The following is a 17,054-nucleotide window of genomic DNA, read 5'->3' as shown; positions in this document are numbered from 1 at the left end:
AATGAACCATTTATCCCAACTCTCTGCTTCCTGTTAGATAACCAATCCTCCACCCATGCCAGAATATTACCCCCAATCCAGTGATTCTTGATCTTGAGCAATAATCTTTTATGTGGCACCTTGTCGAATGCCTTCTGGAAGTCTAAATACACTACATCCACCGATTCCCCTTTATCCACCCTGTACGTTTTGTCCTCAAAGAACTCAAGCAAATTTGTCAGACATGACTTCCCCTTCATAAAACCATGCTGACTTTGTCCTATTAAATTATGTTTATCCAAATGTTCTGCTACTGTCTCCTTAAAAATAGACTCCAAAATTTTACCCAGCACAGATGTTAAGCTAACTGGTCTATAATTTCCAGCCTTCTGCCTACTACCCTTTTTAAATAAGGGTGTTACATTAGCAGTTTTCCAATCTGCCGGGACCTTCGTCGAGTCCAGAGAATTTTGGAAAATTATTACCAAAGCATCCACAATCCCTACTGCCACTTCCCTCAATACCCTAGGATGTAAGCCATCAGGTCCATTAATTTACTGAGTACCAATTCCTTAGTGATTTTAATCATATTTAGCTCTCCCCCCCCCCCCCCCCAGAGCCCCCTGTTTGTCCAGTGTTGGGAAATTCTTAGTGTCCTCAACCGTAAAGACTGAAACAAAATATTTGTTCAGCATTTTTGCCATCTCCATGTTTCCCACCATTAATTTCCCGGTCCCATCCTCTAAGTGACCTACGTTTGCCTTAGCCACCCTTTTTCTTTTTATATAACTATAGAAACTCTTGCTATCTGTTTTTATATTTTTTACTAATTTATTTTCATAATCTATCTTCCCTTTCTTAATCAATCCTTTAGTTACTTTTTGCTGTCTTTTGAAGACTTCCCAATCTTCTATCCGCCCACTAAGTTTGGCTACCTTATATGTCCTTGTTTTTAGTCAGATACTATCCTTAATTTCTTTACTTAGCCACGGATGGCTGTCATTTCTTTTACACCCTTTTTTCCTCAGTGGAATATATATTTTTTGAAAGTTGTAAAATAACTCCTTAAATAAACACCACTGCTCATGTACCGTCTTACCCTTTAATCTATTTTCCCATTCCATTTTAATCAATTCCACACTCATACCATCATAGTCTCCTTTATTCAAGCTCAGTACGCTTGTTTGAGAACCAACCTTCTCACCCTCTAATTGGATATGGAATGTAACCATGTTATGGTCACTCATTCCAAGGGGATCCTTAACTAGGACATTATTAATTAATCCTGGCTCATTACACAGGACCAGGTCCAAGGTTGCCTGCCCCCTTGGAGGATCAGTTACACACTGCTCAAGAAATCCATTCCTAATACACTCAATAAACTCTTCCTCAAGGCTGCCCTGCCCAATTTGATTTGTCCAGTTAATATGATACTTAAAATCCCCCATAATTATAGCTGTTTCCTTATTACATGCCCCGACTATTTCCTGATTAATACTTCTTCCAGCAGAGTTGCAACTATTAGCAGGCCTATATACTACGCCCACTAGTGTTTTTCCCCCTTATTATTCCTTATCTCTACCCAAACTGTTTCATTGTCCTGATCCTTTGTCCCAATATCATTTCTCTGTATTACAGTGATTCCTTCCTTTATTAACATAGACACCCCACCTCCCCTTCCTTCCTGCCTGTCCTTCCTGATTGTTAAATACCCTGGCATATTTAATTCCCAGTCGTTGTCACCCTGCAGCCATGTTTCTGTAATGGCCACAAGATCATAGCCATACATAGTTATTTGTGCCGTTAACTCATCCATTCTGTTACGAATGCTACGTGCATTCAGATAAAGAACTTTCAAATATGTTTTGTGACACTTAGTTCCTGCTTTTTCCTTTTTTAACATTTTACCTTTTACTCCAATCCTTCTGTCCCTTCCTGACACGCTTTCCTCTGTCTCCCTGCTCAGGTTCCCAACCCCCTGTCACAGCTTTGATGCTGGGTTAATCGCCTTACTCCTTCTTGTTTTTATTTTATCTGCCGTGCCTAACGTACACTTTCTTTCCGCTGCTCTACGCTTTTCCCTTTCACTTGTTCTCGAACAACTGTTTGTACTATTTGTATTGTAGATTTCCCCTGGGTCTTCCCCTCTCTTGCTGCTCTCAACTTTATTCCCTTCTGACTCCCCGCTCAGGTTCCCATCCCCCTGCCACTCTAGTTTAAACCTTCCCCAACAGCACTAGCAAACACCCCCGCGAGGACATTGGTCCCGGCCCTGCTCGGGTGTAACCCGTCACGCTTGTACAGGTCCCACCTTCCCCAGAACCGGTCCCAATGTCCCAGGAATCTAAATCCCTCCCTCCTACACCATCCCTGCAGCCACGTAATCATCCTGTCTATTCTCCTGTTCCTATACTCACTAGCACGTGGCACCGGTAGTAATCCTGAGATCACTACATTTGAAGTCCTGCTTTTTAATTTATCTCCTAACTCCTTAAATTCACATTGCAGGACCTCAACCTTTTTTTACCTATGTCATTGCTACCAACATGGACCACGACTACTGGCTGTTCACCCTCCCCCTCCAGAATGCCCTGCAGCCGCTCCATGACATCCTTGACCCTAGCACCAGGGAGGCAACATACCATCCTGGAGTCACGTTTGCGGCCGCAGAAACGCCTATCTGTTCCCCTTACAATTGAATCCCCTATCGCTATAGCCCTGCCACTCTTCCTCCTCCCCTCCTGTGCAGCAGAGCCACCCGTGGTGCCCCGAACTTGGCTCTTGCTGCTTTCCCCTGATAAGCCATCTCCCCCAACAGTATCTAAAGCAGAATATCTGTTTGAGAGGGAGATGGCCCCAGGGGACTCCTGCTCTACCTGCCTAGTCCTTTTACTCTGCTGGTGGTCACCCATTTCCTTTCTGCCTGTGTAATCTTTACCTGCGGTGTGACCACCTCACTGAACGTGCTATCCACGATAGTCTCAGCATCACGGATACTCCACAGTGAATCCACCCACAGCTCCAGCTCCGAAAGACAGTTAGCCTGTAGCTGTTGCTGGACACATTTCCTGCACACGTGGGCGCCAGGGACACTGGTAGTGTCCATGATTTCCCACATAGTGCAGGAGGAGCATATCACGGGTGCGAGCTGTGCTGCCATGACTTGCCTTAGACTTTCCTACTCTCCTCCCGCTCTAGGTCTCTCCTTTTATACTGTGCTCACCTCTCAGACTCTCCTGCCTCACCTGTGATGTCGCACAGTAGTTGTCTCTTGTTGCAGGTCTGCTGCTGCTTTTATTCCCCAATCTCATTCTTCTACTCTCAGGTCCATTGCCGCTCTGGGGAAAAAGTTAGGAAAAGCAAGGCAAAGCAGCACCTCCTTCCCCCACTTCACCGAACTCCCACATGTACCAAACTCTCAGTTCACACGGTATTGTCCGCACACTGTGCTGTCGCACTGACAGGCCCCTGTATTTCTACAGTTTGTGACTCAGATGAGTCAGGCCTGCCCCACCTTCAGGTACCAGTTTAATCTAGCTAACCAATTAACTTGCTACAGCAGCTCTCTCTGCTGAAGCCCGACAGAAACTTAAAAATTTAAACTTTAAAATTGAACTTAAACAGTTGATAGCAATTGGTAGTGGGGAAACTTTTAGAAACGATAATCTGGTACAAAATTAACAGTCACTTGAACAAGTGTGGATTAATTAAGGAAAGCCAGCACATATTTGTTAAAGGCAAATCGTGTTTAACTAACTTAATTGAGTTTTTTTATGAGTTAACAGAGAGGGTCGATGAGGGCAATGTGGTCGATGTGGTGTATAAGGACTTCCAAAAGTTTGATAAAGAGCCACATAATAGACTTGTCCTCAAAGTTTAAGCCCATGGAATAAAATGGGCAGTGGCAACATTGATACAAAATTGGCTAAGTAACAGGAAGCAGCAAGTAGTGGTGAACGGTTGATTTTTAGACTGGAGGTAGATATACAGTGGTGTCCCCCATGGGTCGGCACCAGGACCATTGCTTTTGTTGATATATATTAATGATTGGGTGTACAGGGCACAATTTCAAAATTTGCAGATGACACAAAACTTGGAAGGGTAGTGAACAGTGAGGAGGATAGTGATAGACTTCATGAGGACATAGACAGGCTGGTGGAATGAGCGGACACGTGGCAGATGAAAGTTAACACTGAAATGTGTGAAGTGAGAAATTTTGGTAGGAAGAACAAGGAGAGGCAATATAAACTAAAGGGTACAATTCTAAAAGGGGTGCAGGACTGAGTGATCTGGGGGTATATGTGCACAAATCGTTGAAGGTGACAGGGCAGGTTGAGAAAGTGGTTAAGAAAGCATTTGGGATCCTGGGCTTTATAAATAGAAGCATAGAGTACAAAAGCAAGGAGGTTACGATGAATCTGTATAAAACACTTGTTCGGCCACAACTGTGTCCAGTTCTAGGCACCGCACTTTAGGAAGGATGTGAAGGCCTTAGAGAGGGTGCAGAATAGATTTACTAGAATGAGTCCAGGGATGAGGGACTTCAGTTATGTGGATAGACTGGAGAAGCTGGGGTTGTTCTCCTTAGAGCAGAGAAGATTGAGAGGAGATTTTATAGATGTATACAAAATCATAAAGCGTCCAGGCAGATTAGATAGAGAGAAACTGTTCTCATTGGCAGAATGGTCAAGAACCAGAGGACATAGATTTAAGGTGATTGGGAAAAAAACCAAAGGCGACATGAAGCAAAACATTTTTACCCAGCGAGTGGTTAGGATCTGGAATGCACTGCCCGAGGGGGTGGTGGAGGCAGATTCAATTGTGGCTTTCAAAAGAGAATTAATTTGCAGGGCTACCGGGATAGGATGGGGGAGTGTGACTAGCTGGATTGATCTTGCAGAGAGCGAGCATGGACTCGAAGGTCTGAATGGCCTCATTCTGTGCTGTAACCATTCTATGATTCTATGAGTCAATGATCCTATATTGTGTCTTTAATGTGGAAAATATGCCTTGGGAGGTAACAAAGGAGGTAAACACCAATGGTGGAAGAGTTGGTGGAATTACAAAAGTTAAAGAAAGAGATTTTGAAGATGTTTTTGTTAACTGGCCTATTCTATTATAGAAACATAGAAATTGTTAGACGAGAAAAGACCAAGGTCCATGTCGTTCGCCTTCTACCATTCAGGTCATCCTATGATACAATGATAATGGAGTTGTTGATGGCTCTTTGAGAGAGCCATTCAGCCTCTCAAGCCTATTCTGCATTCAGTCAGATAATGGCTGATCTGTACCTCAACTCCATTTACCCACCTTTGCTCCACATCCCTTGATATCCTTACCCAATAAAAATCTATCCATCTCAGTATAGAAAGCTCCAATTGATCCCCAGCAGCCACAGATTATTTGGGGCTGGTGGGGTGGGGGAGGGTTCCAGATTTCCACTAGCCTTTATGTGAAGACATCATTCCTGACATCACCCCTGAACAGCGTAGCTCTAATTTTAAGGTTATGCCCCCTTGTTCTCCAATCCTACACCAGAGGAAACCGTTCCTCTCTATCGACCCTATCCAAACATTTTCTCATTTTAAACACCTCAATCAGTTCACCCCTCGATCATTTAAGGGAATACAAGCCAAGTTCATGCAACCTGTCCTCATACTTTAACCCTTTAAGCCCTGAACAAATTTGAGACTGCCAGAATTTAATACTTTTTAAATTTGAAACATAAAATATGAGCCATAGAAGACACCGTAGCTGATTTAACTCTTACTCGGTGTCAAATTTTGCCTCGTTACTCTCCCGTGAAGCGCATTGTGAAGTTTTACTACGTTAAAGGCATTATATAAATGCAAGTTGTTTGTGTCGGAGGAGGAGGGAGCTCAGGCCGGGTTTTTGTAAAGGGTTCCTGTCTCTGTTGAACACTGTGCTGTCCCAATAGGCACAGTAATAAGTGGCAGTGTCTGTCTCCTGGATGTTATTGATTATTAAAATGTACGTATTGTCGTTCTTTTCTGCTTTGAACCTGGCGCTGAAATCCGTATCCCGAACGGAGCTGGTGTCGTAATAGAGTATTCTGGTGAGCTCCTGACCCGGCCGGTGCTGATACCAATGGGTCGCGCTGCTCTGTGCGTTCACCACACACTTAAATCTGACACTTTTATTGGGGAGTTTTGTAATCGATATCGGAGTCTGTGTCACGGTCCCAGCAAAACAATCCCCTGGAAAAAATGCACAAAATTACCTGACTTCAAAATAATGAAAATTCTAAATACATAACTCATAAATAAATAAACAGAAAGACGTACATGGTAAAAATAGGGCCACAATCACCCAGAACATCGTGCAGTGACCGATCCGCGCGGTACTCGATGGTTAGCCCCCACGGTTATAAATGTAAAGACCCGAGTCCCTCCACCGCCCCCTCCCCCCACCATCGCCCAATCAGTCCAAGGACGCGAATTTCCTGTCGGTATAAAACCCGCCCAGTTTCCAGTTCCCTCTTTATTACCAAATGTGAGGCCGGTTACTCTCTCTGTGATATTCACCTCGTTCTATTGTATTTCATTTATTTCCATTGGTTATACACCCGCGGAAATTGTGAATGCAAGATTCAATTTAGGATTGTTCACTTTTCAATAAGAAATTAATTGCTCCGAGTTGTCTTGTTTGCTTGAACCAGCTGGGAGATGTGTGCAGTCAGACAGGAGAGGCAGAGACTGGGAGAGGAAACAAAACTTTCCCCCAAGACTGGATCAAACTTAACAGTGAATTTGTTTCACTCTCCCGAGTGTTAGATTACTGAATATATTTTTATTTTCATTTGACAAATAAACAAATGATCCAAACCCGCATTTATCTGAATTAAAGGGTAATTTTTTTTAGTGATTTTTACTTTCTCACCAATCGCTCAGCGAACGTCTCACCGAACCGCTCACGGGTAGAGATGGTTAAGGGGAGTGAAAGCCCTCGTGAATGGGGAGAAATGGTTAAGGGGAGGGTGTGCCCTTGGGAATGGGGGTGGGGAGAAATGGCTAAGGGGGGAAAGAGCTAAGGGGCGTGCTGCCTTTGTGAAAGGGGTGAGAAGATAATGAAGCCAAGATGCTGCACCAATGGACTATGATATTCTCTAATTATTAAGACATACAGGATAGGTATTTGGACATGTGTCACTTTCTAAACACTTGAAAGTAACTTCCTGTTTGCATACTCTCATTAATTTTGGTAGATGGAAATCCATGGGTTTCCCGGACAGGACTTCTCGCCGGAGCTCCAACTGGTCATATCTAGTGTCACATTTTGGGCTTGTTTGATCAATTTTTGTCTCTGTGCCTGTTCCATGCTTATGTGAAAAAATTGTGGCGATCTATTCGGAGATCACGTGTTGCATACAGATTCGCCTCGTGATCACGTGCTACTTATAGAATCATAGAAAGGTTACAGCACGCAAGGAGGCCGTTCAGCCCATCGAGTCCGCTCGGGCTCCATGCAAGAGCAATCCAGCCAGTCCCACTCCCCCGCCCAATCCCGGTGGCCCGCAATTTTTTTTATTTTCAAGCACTTATCCAGTTCCCTTTTGTCGGCAATGATTGAATCGGCCTCCCCCCTCCCCTCGGGCAGTGCATTCCACATCCTAACAACTCACTCTGAAAAAAAAGTTTTTCCTCATGTCGCCTTTGATTCTTTTGCCAATCACCTTAAATTTATGACCTCTGGTACTTGACCCTTCCACCAATGGGAACAGTTTCTCTCTGTCTACTCTGGACCCCTCATGATTTTGAATACCTCTATCAAATCTCTTCTCAACTGTCTCTGTTCCAAGGAGAACAATCCTAGCTTCCCCAGTCTATCCACATAACTAAAGCCCCTCATCCTTGGAATCATTCAAGTAAATCTCTTCTGCACCCTCTCTAAGGCCTTCACGTCTTTCCTAAAGTGCTGTGCCCAGAACTGGACACAATACACCAGTTGTGGCCGAACCAGTATTTTATAAAGGTTCATCATGACTTCCACACTTTTGTACTCATGTCTCTATTTATAAAGCCCAGGATCCCATATGCTATTTAAACTGCTTTCTCAAGCTGCCCTGCCACCTTCAATGTTTTGTGCACATATCCGCCCAGACCTCTCTGTTCCTGCACCACTTTTACAGTTGTGCCCTCTAGTTTATATTGCCTCTCCTTCTTCTTCCTATTGAAATGTATCACTTTGCATTTTTCTGCGTTAAATTTCATCTGCCACGTGTCTGCCCATGCCACTATATCCTCTCTATATCCTCTTGAAGTCTATCACTATCCTCCTTACTGTTTACTACCCTTCCAAGTTTTGTGTCCTCCGCAAATTTTGAAATTGTGCCCTGTACATCCAAGTCTAAGTCATTAATATATTTCAAGAATAGCAGTGGTCCCAGCACCGCCCCCTGGGGAACACCAGTGTACACCTCCCTCCAGTTTGAAAAACAACTGTTCACCACTACTCTCTGTTTCCTGTCATTTAGCCAATTCTGCATCCATGTTGCTACTGCCCCTTTTATTCCATGGGCCGCAATCTTGATGATAAGCCGACCATGTGGCACTTTATCAAACACCTTTTGAAAGTCTCTAAACACCATATCAACTGCAATGTCCTCATCTACCCTCTCTGTTACCACATCAAAAAAACTCTATCGGGTTAGTTTAACACGATTTGCCTTTTACAAATCCGTGCTGGCTTTCCCTAATCAATCCACATTCATCCAAGTGACTGTTAATTCTGTCCTGGATTATTGTTTCTAAAAGTCTCCCCACCACTGAGGCTAAACTGACTGACCAAGAGTTGCTGGGTTTTTTTACACAAGGGAGTAACATTTGCAATTCTACAGTCCTCTGGCACCAACCCCGTATCTACGGATGATTGGAAGATTATGGCCAGTACCTCAGCAATTTCCACCCTTAATTTCCTCAGCAACCGAGGATGCATCCCATCCGGACCCGGTGACTTATCTACTTTAAGTACAGCTAGCCTTTTTAGTATCCCTTCTTTATCATCCCCTCCGCCTCCATGAGTAGATCTCTTTTATGGTTCCTAATCAGTCCCACCCCTCCTCTTACTTCCCGTTTAGAGTTTACATGCTGATGGAAGACTTTTGGATTCCCTTTTATGTTGGCCATCAGTCTATTCTCGTGCTCTCTCTTTGCTCCTCTTATTTCCTTTTTCACTTCCCCTCTGAACTTTCTATCTTCTGCCTGGTTCTCACTTGTGTTATCAACCTGATGTCCATCATACACCCCTTTTTTCCGTTTCATCTTACTCACTATCTCTTTTGTCATCCGGGGAGCTCTGCCTTTAGTTGCCCTACCTTTCTGCCTTGTGGGAATGTGCCTAGATTGTACAATAACCATCTCCTCTTTAAAGGCATCCACAGTACAATTACAGTTTTGCCTGCCAATCTTTGATTCCAATTTACCCGGGCCAGTTCTGTTCACATCCCATTGAAATTGGCCCTCCTCCAATTGAGTATTTTTACTTTAGAGTGGGTCCGTGTCCTTTTCCATAGCTGTTCTAAACCTTATGATACTATGATCGCTGCTCCCTAAATGCTCTGCCACTGAAACTTGCTCCACATGGCCCACCTCATTCCCTAGAACCAAGTCCAGCAATGCCTCCTTCCTCATTGGGCCAGAAACATACTGGTCAAGAAGGTTATCCTGAACACATTTCAAAAATTCCAACCCCTCTTTGCCCCTTATATTATTATTGTTATCCCAGTCTATATTGGAATAGTTGGGATCTGGTGGGAGTTGGTGGTGGGCACCCCTGGTGAGGTATAATGGCTCTGCACAGCTCAGGAGGAGATCTCAAAGACATTAAGAGGAATATGCAAGGTTCATCTGTTCCAATTGTTGATGCAGCAGAACCTGGAAGTTCTAGTGATGCCCACTTTAGCTGAGACAAACTTCGTTGTGACTTTGCTGAGATGGGGTTTTCTTCAATGACAATGCAGGTCAACCTTCTGGAATATAAGACATGTATCCAATAGTTCTTTAAGATGAGAGGGTTGTCCTATTAGGAGAGATTGAGTAGAATGGGCCTATACTGTCTGGAGTTTAGAAGAATGAGAGGTGATCTCATGGAAATGTATAATACCCTAAGAGTGCTTGACAGGGTAAATGCTGAGAGGATGCTTTCTCTGGCTGGAGAGTCAAGAACTAGGGGACATTGTCTCAGGTCGAACATTTAAGACTGAGATGAGGAGGAATATCTTCACTCAGAGGGTCGTGAATATTTGGATTTCTCTACCCCAGAGGGCTGTAGATGCTCATTCATTGAGTATATTCAAGACTGAGATCGATAGGTTTTTGGACTCTTGGGGAATCAAGTGATGTGGAGATTGGGCGGTAAAGTGGAGTTGAGGTCGACGATCAGCCATGATCTTATTGAATGGTGGAGTAGGTTCGAGGGGCTAAATGGCCTACACCTTCTCCTATTATTTATGTTCTAGCCCAAGTCTTAGCCACTTTAGAGAAACTGGACAATTATTTACACAGTTTCTAGAAGCTCCAATGATTGACTGCTCAGAAATCTCTTGGTGTTTATCCATATTCCCATTGGGAATTTGGGGAGAGGGGTGAAATATGGAAACATCCGTCCAGATTGGAGCTCTCAACTTGTTCACTGAGAGCTACTCTCCTAAGGACAATATAACACAGAGGTGTTCAGCCCTGGCTCACTACTCAGCATCTCTCGACTCTGAGATAGAAGGTTGTGGGTTTAAGTCCCATTCCAGAGAAGGTGACACTTCAGTGCAGTACTGAGGGAGTGCTGCACTGTCAGGTGTACCATCTTTTAGTGATACACTAAACTGAGTCCCCCTCTGCCCTCTCAGGTGAACGTAAAAGATCCCATGGCACGATTTCAAGAAGAGTAGGGGAGTTCTCCCTGCTGTTCTGGCCAATATTTAGCCCTTAACCAACATCACCAAAAGCAGATCATCTGGTCATTACCACATTGCTTTTTGCGCAAATTACAACAGTGACTACATTTTAAAAGTACTTCATTGGTTGTAAAGCACATTGGGAGGTCCTGAGGATGTGAAAGGCGCAACAGAAATGCAAGTTTTTTCTTTATGATCAGAGTCCTGAGCCTCTGGCCTGCACAATCTGGGCAACAAGTGGGTGGCCCTGGGTGACGTCATTGTGATTCCTAGCAGGTGCACCGACGTGGGCCCATTGATCAGGACCAGGCCGTGTTAGCCCGGGCCTCCATCTACTTTTACCTGATGACCTGGGTCGCGGTAGAACGAACTAAGGCGATCTCGTCCATTTATTTTTAATGTGCATCTACTCTTCCTGTAAATGGGCTGCTGCATGGCCCGAATCCGGGGCTGGCCGTGACATTTTGGAGTGTTGGGAGTTGTGACATCACGCACAGCTGCTGGAATCATACAGCAAAGGAGGACATTCAGCCCATCATGCCGGTGCCGGCTCTTTGAAAGAGCTATCCAATTAATCCCACTCCCCAGCTCTTTCCACATTGCCCAGCAATTTTTTTCTTTTTCAAGTCTTTATCCAATTCCCTTTTGAAAGTTACTATTGAATCTACTTCCACCACCCTTTCAGGCAGTGAATTCCAGATCATAACAACTCACTGCATTAAAAAATGATCATCTCGCTTTGGTTCTTTGGTCAATTATTTTAAATCTGTGTCCTCAGGTTACCGACCCTCCTGCCACTGGAAATAGTTTCTCCCTGTCTACTCTACCAAAACCCTTCATAATTTTGAACACTTGTAACAAATCTCCCCTTAACCTTTTCTGTTCCAAGGAGAACAACCCCAGCTTCTCCAGTCTCTCCACTTAACCGAAGCCCCTCATCTCTGATACCACATTGGTAAATCTCTTTTGCACCCTCTCCAAGGCCTTGACATACTTTCTAACGTGTCGTGCCCAGAATTGGACACAACACTCCAGCGGAGGCCTAACCAGTGATTTATACAGGTTCAGCATCATTTCCTTGCTTTTAAGCTCAGTGCTTCCACTTATAAAGTCCAGGAAATGGGGAAGTTTGTCCGCAATGCCTCGTTTGCTGTCCCAATGGGGCCAGAGCTGGCCAGGAACACCCAGTGTTAAAGACGGCTCCCTCACCGCTGGTCTGGAACATCGGGCCCCTGGTGGCCGAATATCCACACCATGGGAGTCGGTCTCTGAAGGACCACCTCTACAGTATAAAACCCCGCAGGGGAACCTCACTAAACACGGCAGAGCAGGTCCATCTTATACCGCGGCAGCTAAATTTCCACAAGGGCAGCTTTCGGCGTTTTAATTCCATGAGAACTTTCAGGTCATGCAGCAGCCCATTTACAGTTTTAACTCCATGAGCACTTCAAAAGAAGCAAATAGATTAAAATGACAGCGGTAACCGGTGACTTTGCATTTCATCGGTTTAGGCAGAAAAGGTTAAGCCACAAACCCAGCTGGGGTTTCGCTGCTGCTTTTCCCGAATCAACGAGGAGTCTGTGGCTTTCTCTGATAATTAAAGCTCGAGTGGTTCGGGGTTTTTGTACAGGGTTTGTTTATCTGTTTCGCACTGTGTCTACCCAGCGAGCACAGTAATAAGTGGCCGCTTCCTCTGCCTTTATTTTGTCGATTGCTAGGTGGAATTCGGTGCCTTCAGACCTTCCCGCTCTAAACCTGTTATCAAATCCCGGATCCCGCGATGTTGTTTTCCCATTATAATAGAGTATTCTGGTGGGTGGCTGGCCGGGTTTGTGCTGGTACCAATGGATGGGATTACTGCTGTCGATCGATGCACCTTTTACTTCACAGTTGATTCTCACCGTTTTACCAGCTAAACTGGTAACCGATGCGGGAAGCTGTGTCAAGGTTTGAGCAAAACATCCGCCTGAAAAAAGAATACATACGGATAAAAGATCGGTGTGATAGAGGAGACTGAATAACAACATCTGAATAACGGATCAAAAATACATACAGGGCAACACTGTCAGCACAATGACCCAGTAATGCAGTGACATGTCGCTCTGTTCACTCCGCTACTGGATTATGAACGATTCACTCAACCAGATGGTGAAAGGAAATGACTCGCTTCTCTCAACCCAAAAGGAAATGACTCGCTTCTCTCAACCCAATCAGTGAGACATTCCTTCCCGTTTTAAACCCGCCCCGCCCTCTCCTTTTCCTCTTTCTAGTCGCCCTGATCGATTACAGTATTTGCAACATTCTGTTGCGCGCCGTTTTATTCATGGGGGAATGAAGTGTTCGGTTTAACAGCGGCTCTCTGGAAAGTGCGAGCCTCCGAGTTAAAAAAAAACAGTTTGAGGTGCGGTTGTGTGTGGCCATTGGGTGAAGTTATACTTTTGATTAACATGAGTGAGATGACTTTCATCTCATAATGCTTTCCCTTCACTTTCCCTTTCATCTTATCTTCCTCATTCGACATCCCTGGACCCACCTCACTGGGCTTCCGCACACCGCCATGTCATATTCCATGTATTGACCGTCTGATACTGGACCAGATAATCTCATAGGTTCGTGTCCCTTCTTGAGAACCAGCTTTCATTCCAGAAGGGAAACTAACTGCACGAGATTCTGTGTTCAACTTCCGTTGTACTTTTGAAAATAGATTTAACCCTTTTCCTGTCCGTGTCTGTTAACAATCTTAGATGATGTCTCCTTCCGAAGACCCTATTTTTCAGCAATGAAAGGAATGTGCGCATTGTATGAGTGGAAGTTTGGTAAAGAGACAGGAAGACTGCATCAGTTGCTAGGAATAGTAGAATAATTTTCAAATACCGTTTGGAAAACAGATTTCGTGTTATCAATTCTAGCTGTTCATAGCGACAGTTAACAACCTGTCTCACCTACAAATTTATATGGCAACAACTTGTATGTACTGAATGAGTACTTTGCATCTGTCTTTACTAAGGAAGAAGATGCTCCCAAAGTCATCGTAAAAGAGGAGGTAGTTGAGATACTGGATGGGCGAAGAATTGATAAAGAGGAGGTACTAGAAAGTCTGGCTGTACTTAAAGTGGATAAGTCACCCGGTCCAGTTGGGATGCATCCTGTGTTGCTGAGGGAAGTAAGGGTCGAAATTCTGGAGGTACTGGCCATAATCTTCCAATCGTCCGTAGATACGGGGGTAGTGGCAGAGGACTGGAGAATTGCAAATATTACACCCTTGTTCAGAAAATGGTGTAAGGATAAATCCAGCAACTACAGGCCAGTCAGTTTAACCTTGGTAGTGGGGAAACTTTTCGAAACGATAATCTGGTACAAAATTAACAGTCACTTGAACAAGTGTGGATTAATTAAGGAAAGCCAGCACGGATTTGTTCAAGGCAAATCATTTTTAACTAACTTGATTGAGTTTTTTGATGAGATAAGAGAGGCTCGATGAGGGCAATGCGGTTGATGTGGTGTATATGGACTTCCAAAAGATTGATAAAGTGCTGCATACTAGGATTGTCCTCAAAGTTTAAGCCCATGGAATAAAAGGGACAGTGGCAGCATGGATACAAAATTGTCTAAGTAACGGGAAACAGAGAGTAGTGGTGAATGGTTGTTTTCTAGACTGGAGGGAGTATTCCAGTGTTGTTCCCCAGGGGTCGGTACAAGGACCATTGCTTTTCTTGGTATAGATTAATGACTTGGACTTGGGTATACAGGGCACAATTTCAAAATTTGCAGATGGCACAAAACTTGGAAGGGTAGTGAACGGTGAGGAGGATAGTGATACACTTCAAGAGGACATAGACAGGCTGGTGGAATGGGCGGACACGTGGCAGATGAAATTTAATGCAGAGAAGTGTGAAATGTTACATTTTGGTGGGAAAATCGAGGAGATGCAATATAAACTAAAGGGTACAATTCTAAATGGGGTGCAGGACAGAGTGATCTGCGGGTATATGTGCACAAATCGTTGAAGGTGACAGGGCAGGTTGAGAAAGTGGTTGAGAAAGCATACGGGATCCTGGACTTTATAGAGGCATAGAGTACAAAAGCAAGGAGGTTATGATGAACCTTTATAAAACACTTGTTCGGCCACAGCTGGAGTATTGTGTCCAGTTCTGGGCACCGCACTTTAGAAAAGATGTGAAGGCCTTAGAGAGGGTGCAGAAGATATTTACCAGAATGAGTCCAGGGATGAGGGACTTCAGTTATGTGGATAGTCTGGAGAAGCTGGGGTTGTTCTCTCTGGAACAGAGAAGGTTCAGAGGAGATTTGATCGATGTATACAAAATCATAACGGGTCCAGACAGATTCGATAGAGAGAAATTGTTCTCATTGGCGGAAGGGTCAAGAACCAGAGGACATAGATTTAAGGTGATTGGCAAAAGAACCAAAGGCGACATGAAGTGAAACCTTTTTACACAGCGAGTGGTTAGGATCTGGAATGCAGTGCCCGAGGGGGTGGTGGAGGCAGATTCAATTGTGGCTTTCAAAAGGGAATTGGGTAAGTACTTGAAGGGAATTAATTTGCAGGGCTACCGGGATAGGGTGAGGGAGTTTGACGAGCTGGATTGAAATTCCAGAGAGCCAGCATGGACTCGAAGGTCTGAATGGCCTCATTCTGTGCTGTAACCATTCTATGATTCTATGATTCTATCATCCTATATTGTGTCTTTAATGTGGAAAATATGCCTTGGGAGGTAACAAAGGAGGTAAACACCAATGGTGGAAGAGTTGGTAGAATTACAAAAGTTAAAGAAAGAGATTTTGAAGATGTTTTTGTAAATTGGCCTATTCTAATATAGAAACATACAAATTATTAGATGAAAAAAGACCAAAATCCATCTAGTTCGCCTTCTACCATTCTGGTAGTCCCATGATACAATGAGAATGGAGTTGTTGATGGCTCTTTGAGAGAGCCATTCAGCCTCTCAAGCCTATTCTGCATTCAGTCAGATAATGGCTGATCTGGACCTCAACTCCATTTACCCACCTTTGCTCCACATCCCTTGATATCCTGACCCAATAAAAATCTATCCATCTCAGTATAGAAAGCTCCAGTTGATCCCCAGCGTCGACACATTTTTGAGGGAGAGAGTTCCAGATTTTCACTAGCCTTTATGTGAAGACATCATTCCTGACATCACCCCTGAACGGCGTAGCTACAATTTTAAGGTTATGCCCCCTTGTTCTCCAATCCTGCACCAGAGGAAATCGTTCCTCTCTATCCATCCAATCGAATTATTTTCTCATTTTAAACACCTCAATCAGTTGGCCCCTCGACCTTTTAAACTCAAGGGAATACAAGCCAAGTTTGTGCAACCTGTCCTCATTCTTTAACCCTTCAAGCCCTGAACAAATGTGAGACTCTGCCAAAATTTAATATTTTTACATTTGAAACATAAAATATGAGCCACAAAAGATACCGTGGCTGATTTAAGTCTGATTCGGTGTCAAATTTTGCCTCGATACTCTCCCGTGAAGCGCATTGTGAAGTTTTACTACGTTAAAGGCATTATATAAATGCAAGTTGTTTGTGTAGGAGGAGGAGGGAGATAAGGCGCAGGGTTCCTGTCTCTGTTGAACACTGTGCTGTCCCAATAGGCACAGTAATAAGTGGCAGTGTCTGTCTCCTGGATGTTATTGATTATTAAAATGTACGTATTGTCGTTCTTTTCTGCTTTGAACCGGGCGCTGAAATCCGTATCCCGAACGGAGCTGGTGTCGTAATAGAGTATTCTGGTGAGCGCCTGACCCGGCCGGTGCTGATACCAATGGGTCGCGCTGCTCTGTGCGTTCACCACACACTTAAGTCTGACGCTTTTATTGGGGAGTTTTGTAATCGATATCGGAGTCTGTGTCACGGTCCCAGCAAAACAACCCCCTGGAAAAAATGCACAAAATTACCTGACTTCAAAATAATGAAATCCGAAATACATAACTCATAAATAAATAAACAGAAAGACGTACATGGTAAAAATAGGGCCACAATCACCCAGAACATCGTGCAGTGACCGATCCGCGCGGTACTCGATGGTTAACCCCCACGAAAATAAATGTAAAGACCCGAGTCCCTCCACCACCATCGCCCAATCAGTCCAAGGACGCGAATTTCCTGTCGGAACAAAACCCG

General features: G+C 44.1%; 1 protein-coding gene across 1 annotated transcript in view; it reads right to left on the bottom strand.

Annotated features, from left to right (window-relative positions):
- Nucleotides 1-12,999, bottom strand: part of LOC137320094 (immunoglobulin kappa light chain-like) — a 62,110-nt gene extending 49,111 nt beyond the window's left edge. Inside the window, exon 1 of the mRNA XM_067981873.1 lies at nucleotides 12,942-12,999. Coding sequence (XP_067837974.1) covers nucleotides 12,942-12,984 — 43 coding nt within the window. The 5' untranslated portion in view covers nucleotides 12,985-12,999. The remainder of the gene's footprint in view (nucleotides 1-12,941) is intronic.
- Nucleotides 13,000-17,054: the final 4,055 nt, after the last annotated feature.

The sequence above is a fragment of the Heptranchias perlo genome, chromosome 3 (genome assembly GCF_035084215.1).
Source record: "Heptranchias perlo isolate sHepPer1 chromosome 3, sHepPer1.hap1, whole genome shotgun sequence".
In the NCBI taxonomy this organism is placed as follows: domain Eukaryota; kingdom Metazoa; phylum Chordata; class Chondrichthyes; order Hexanchiformes; family Hexanchidae; genus Heptranchias; species Heptranchias perlo.
Note: the sequence above shows the minus strand (reverse complement) of the source record. Positions and strands in the feature narration are given on the sequence as shown.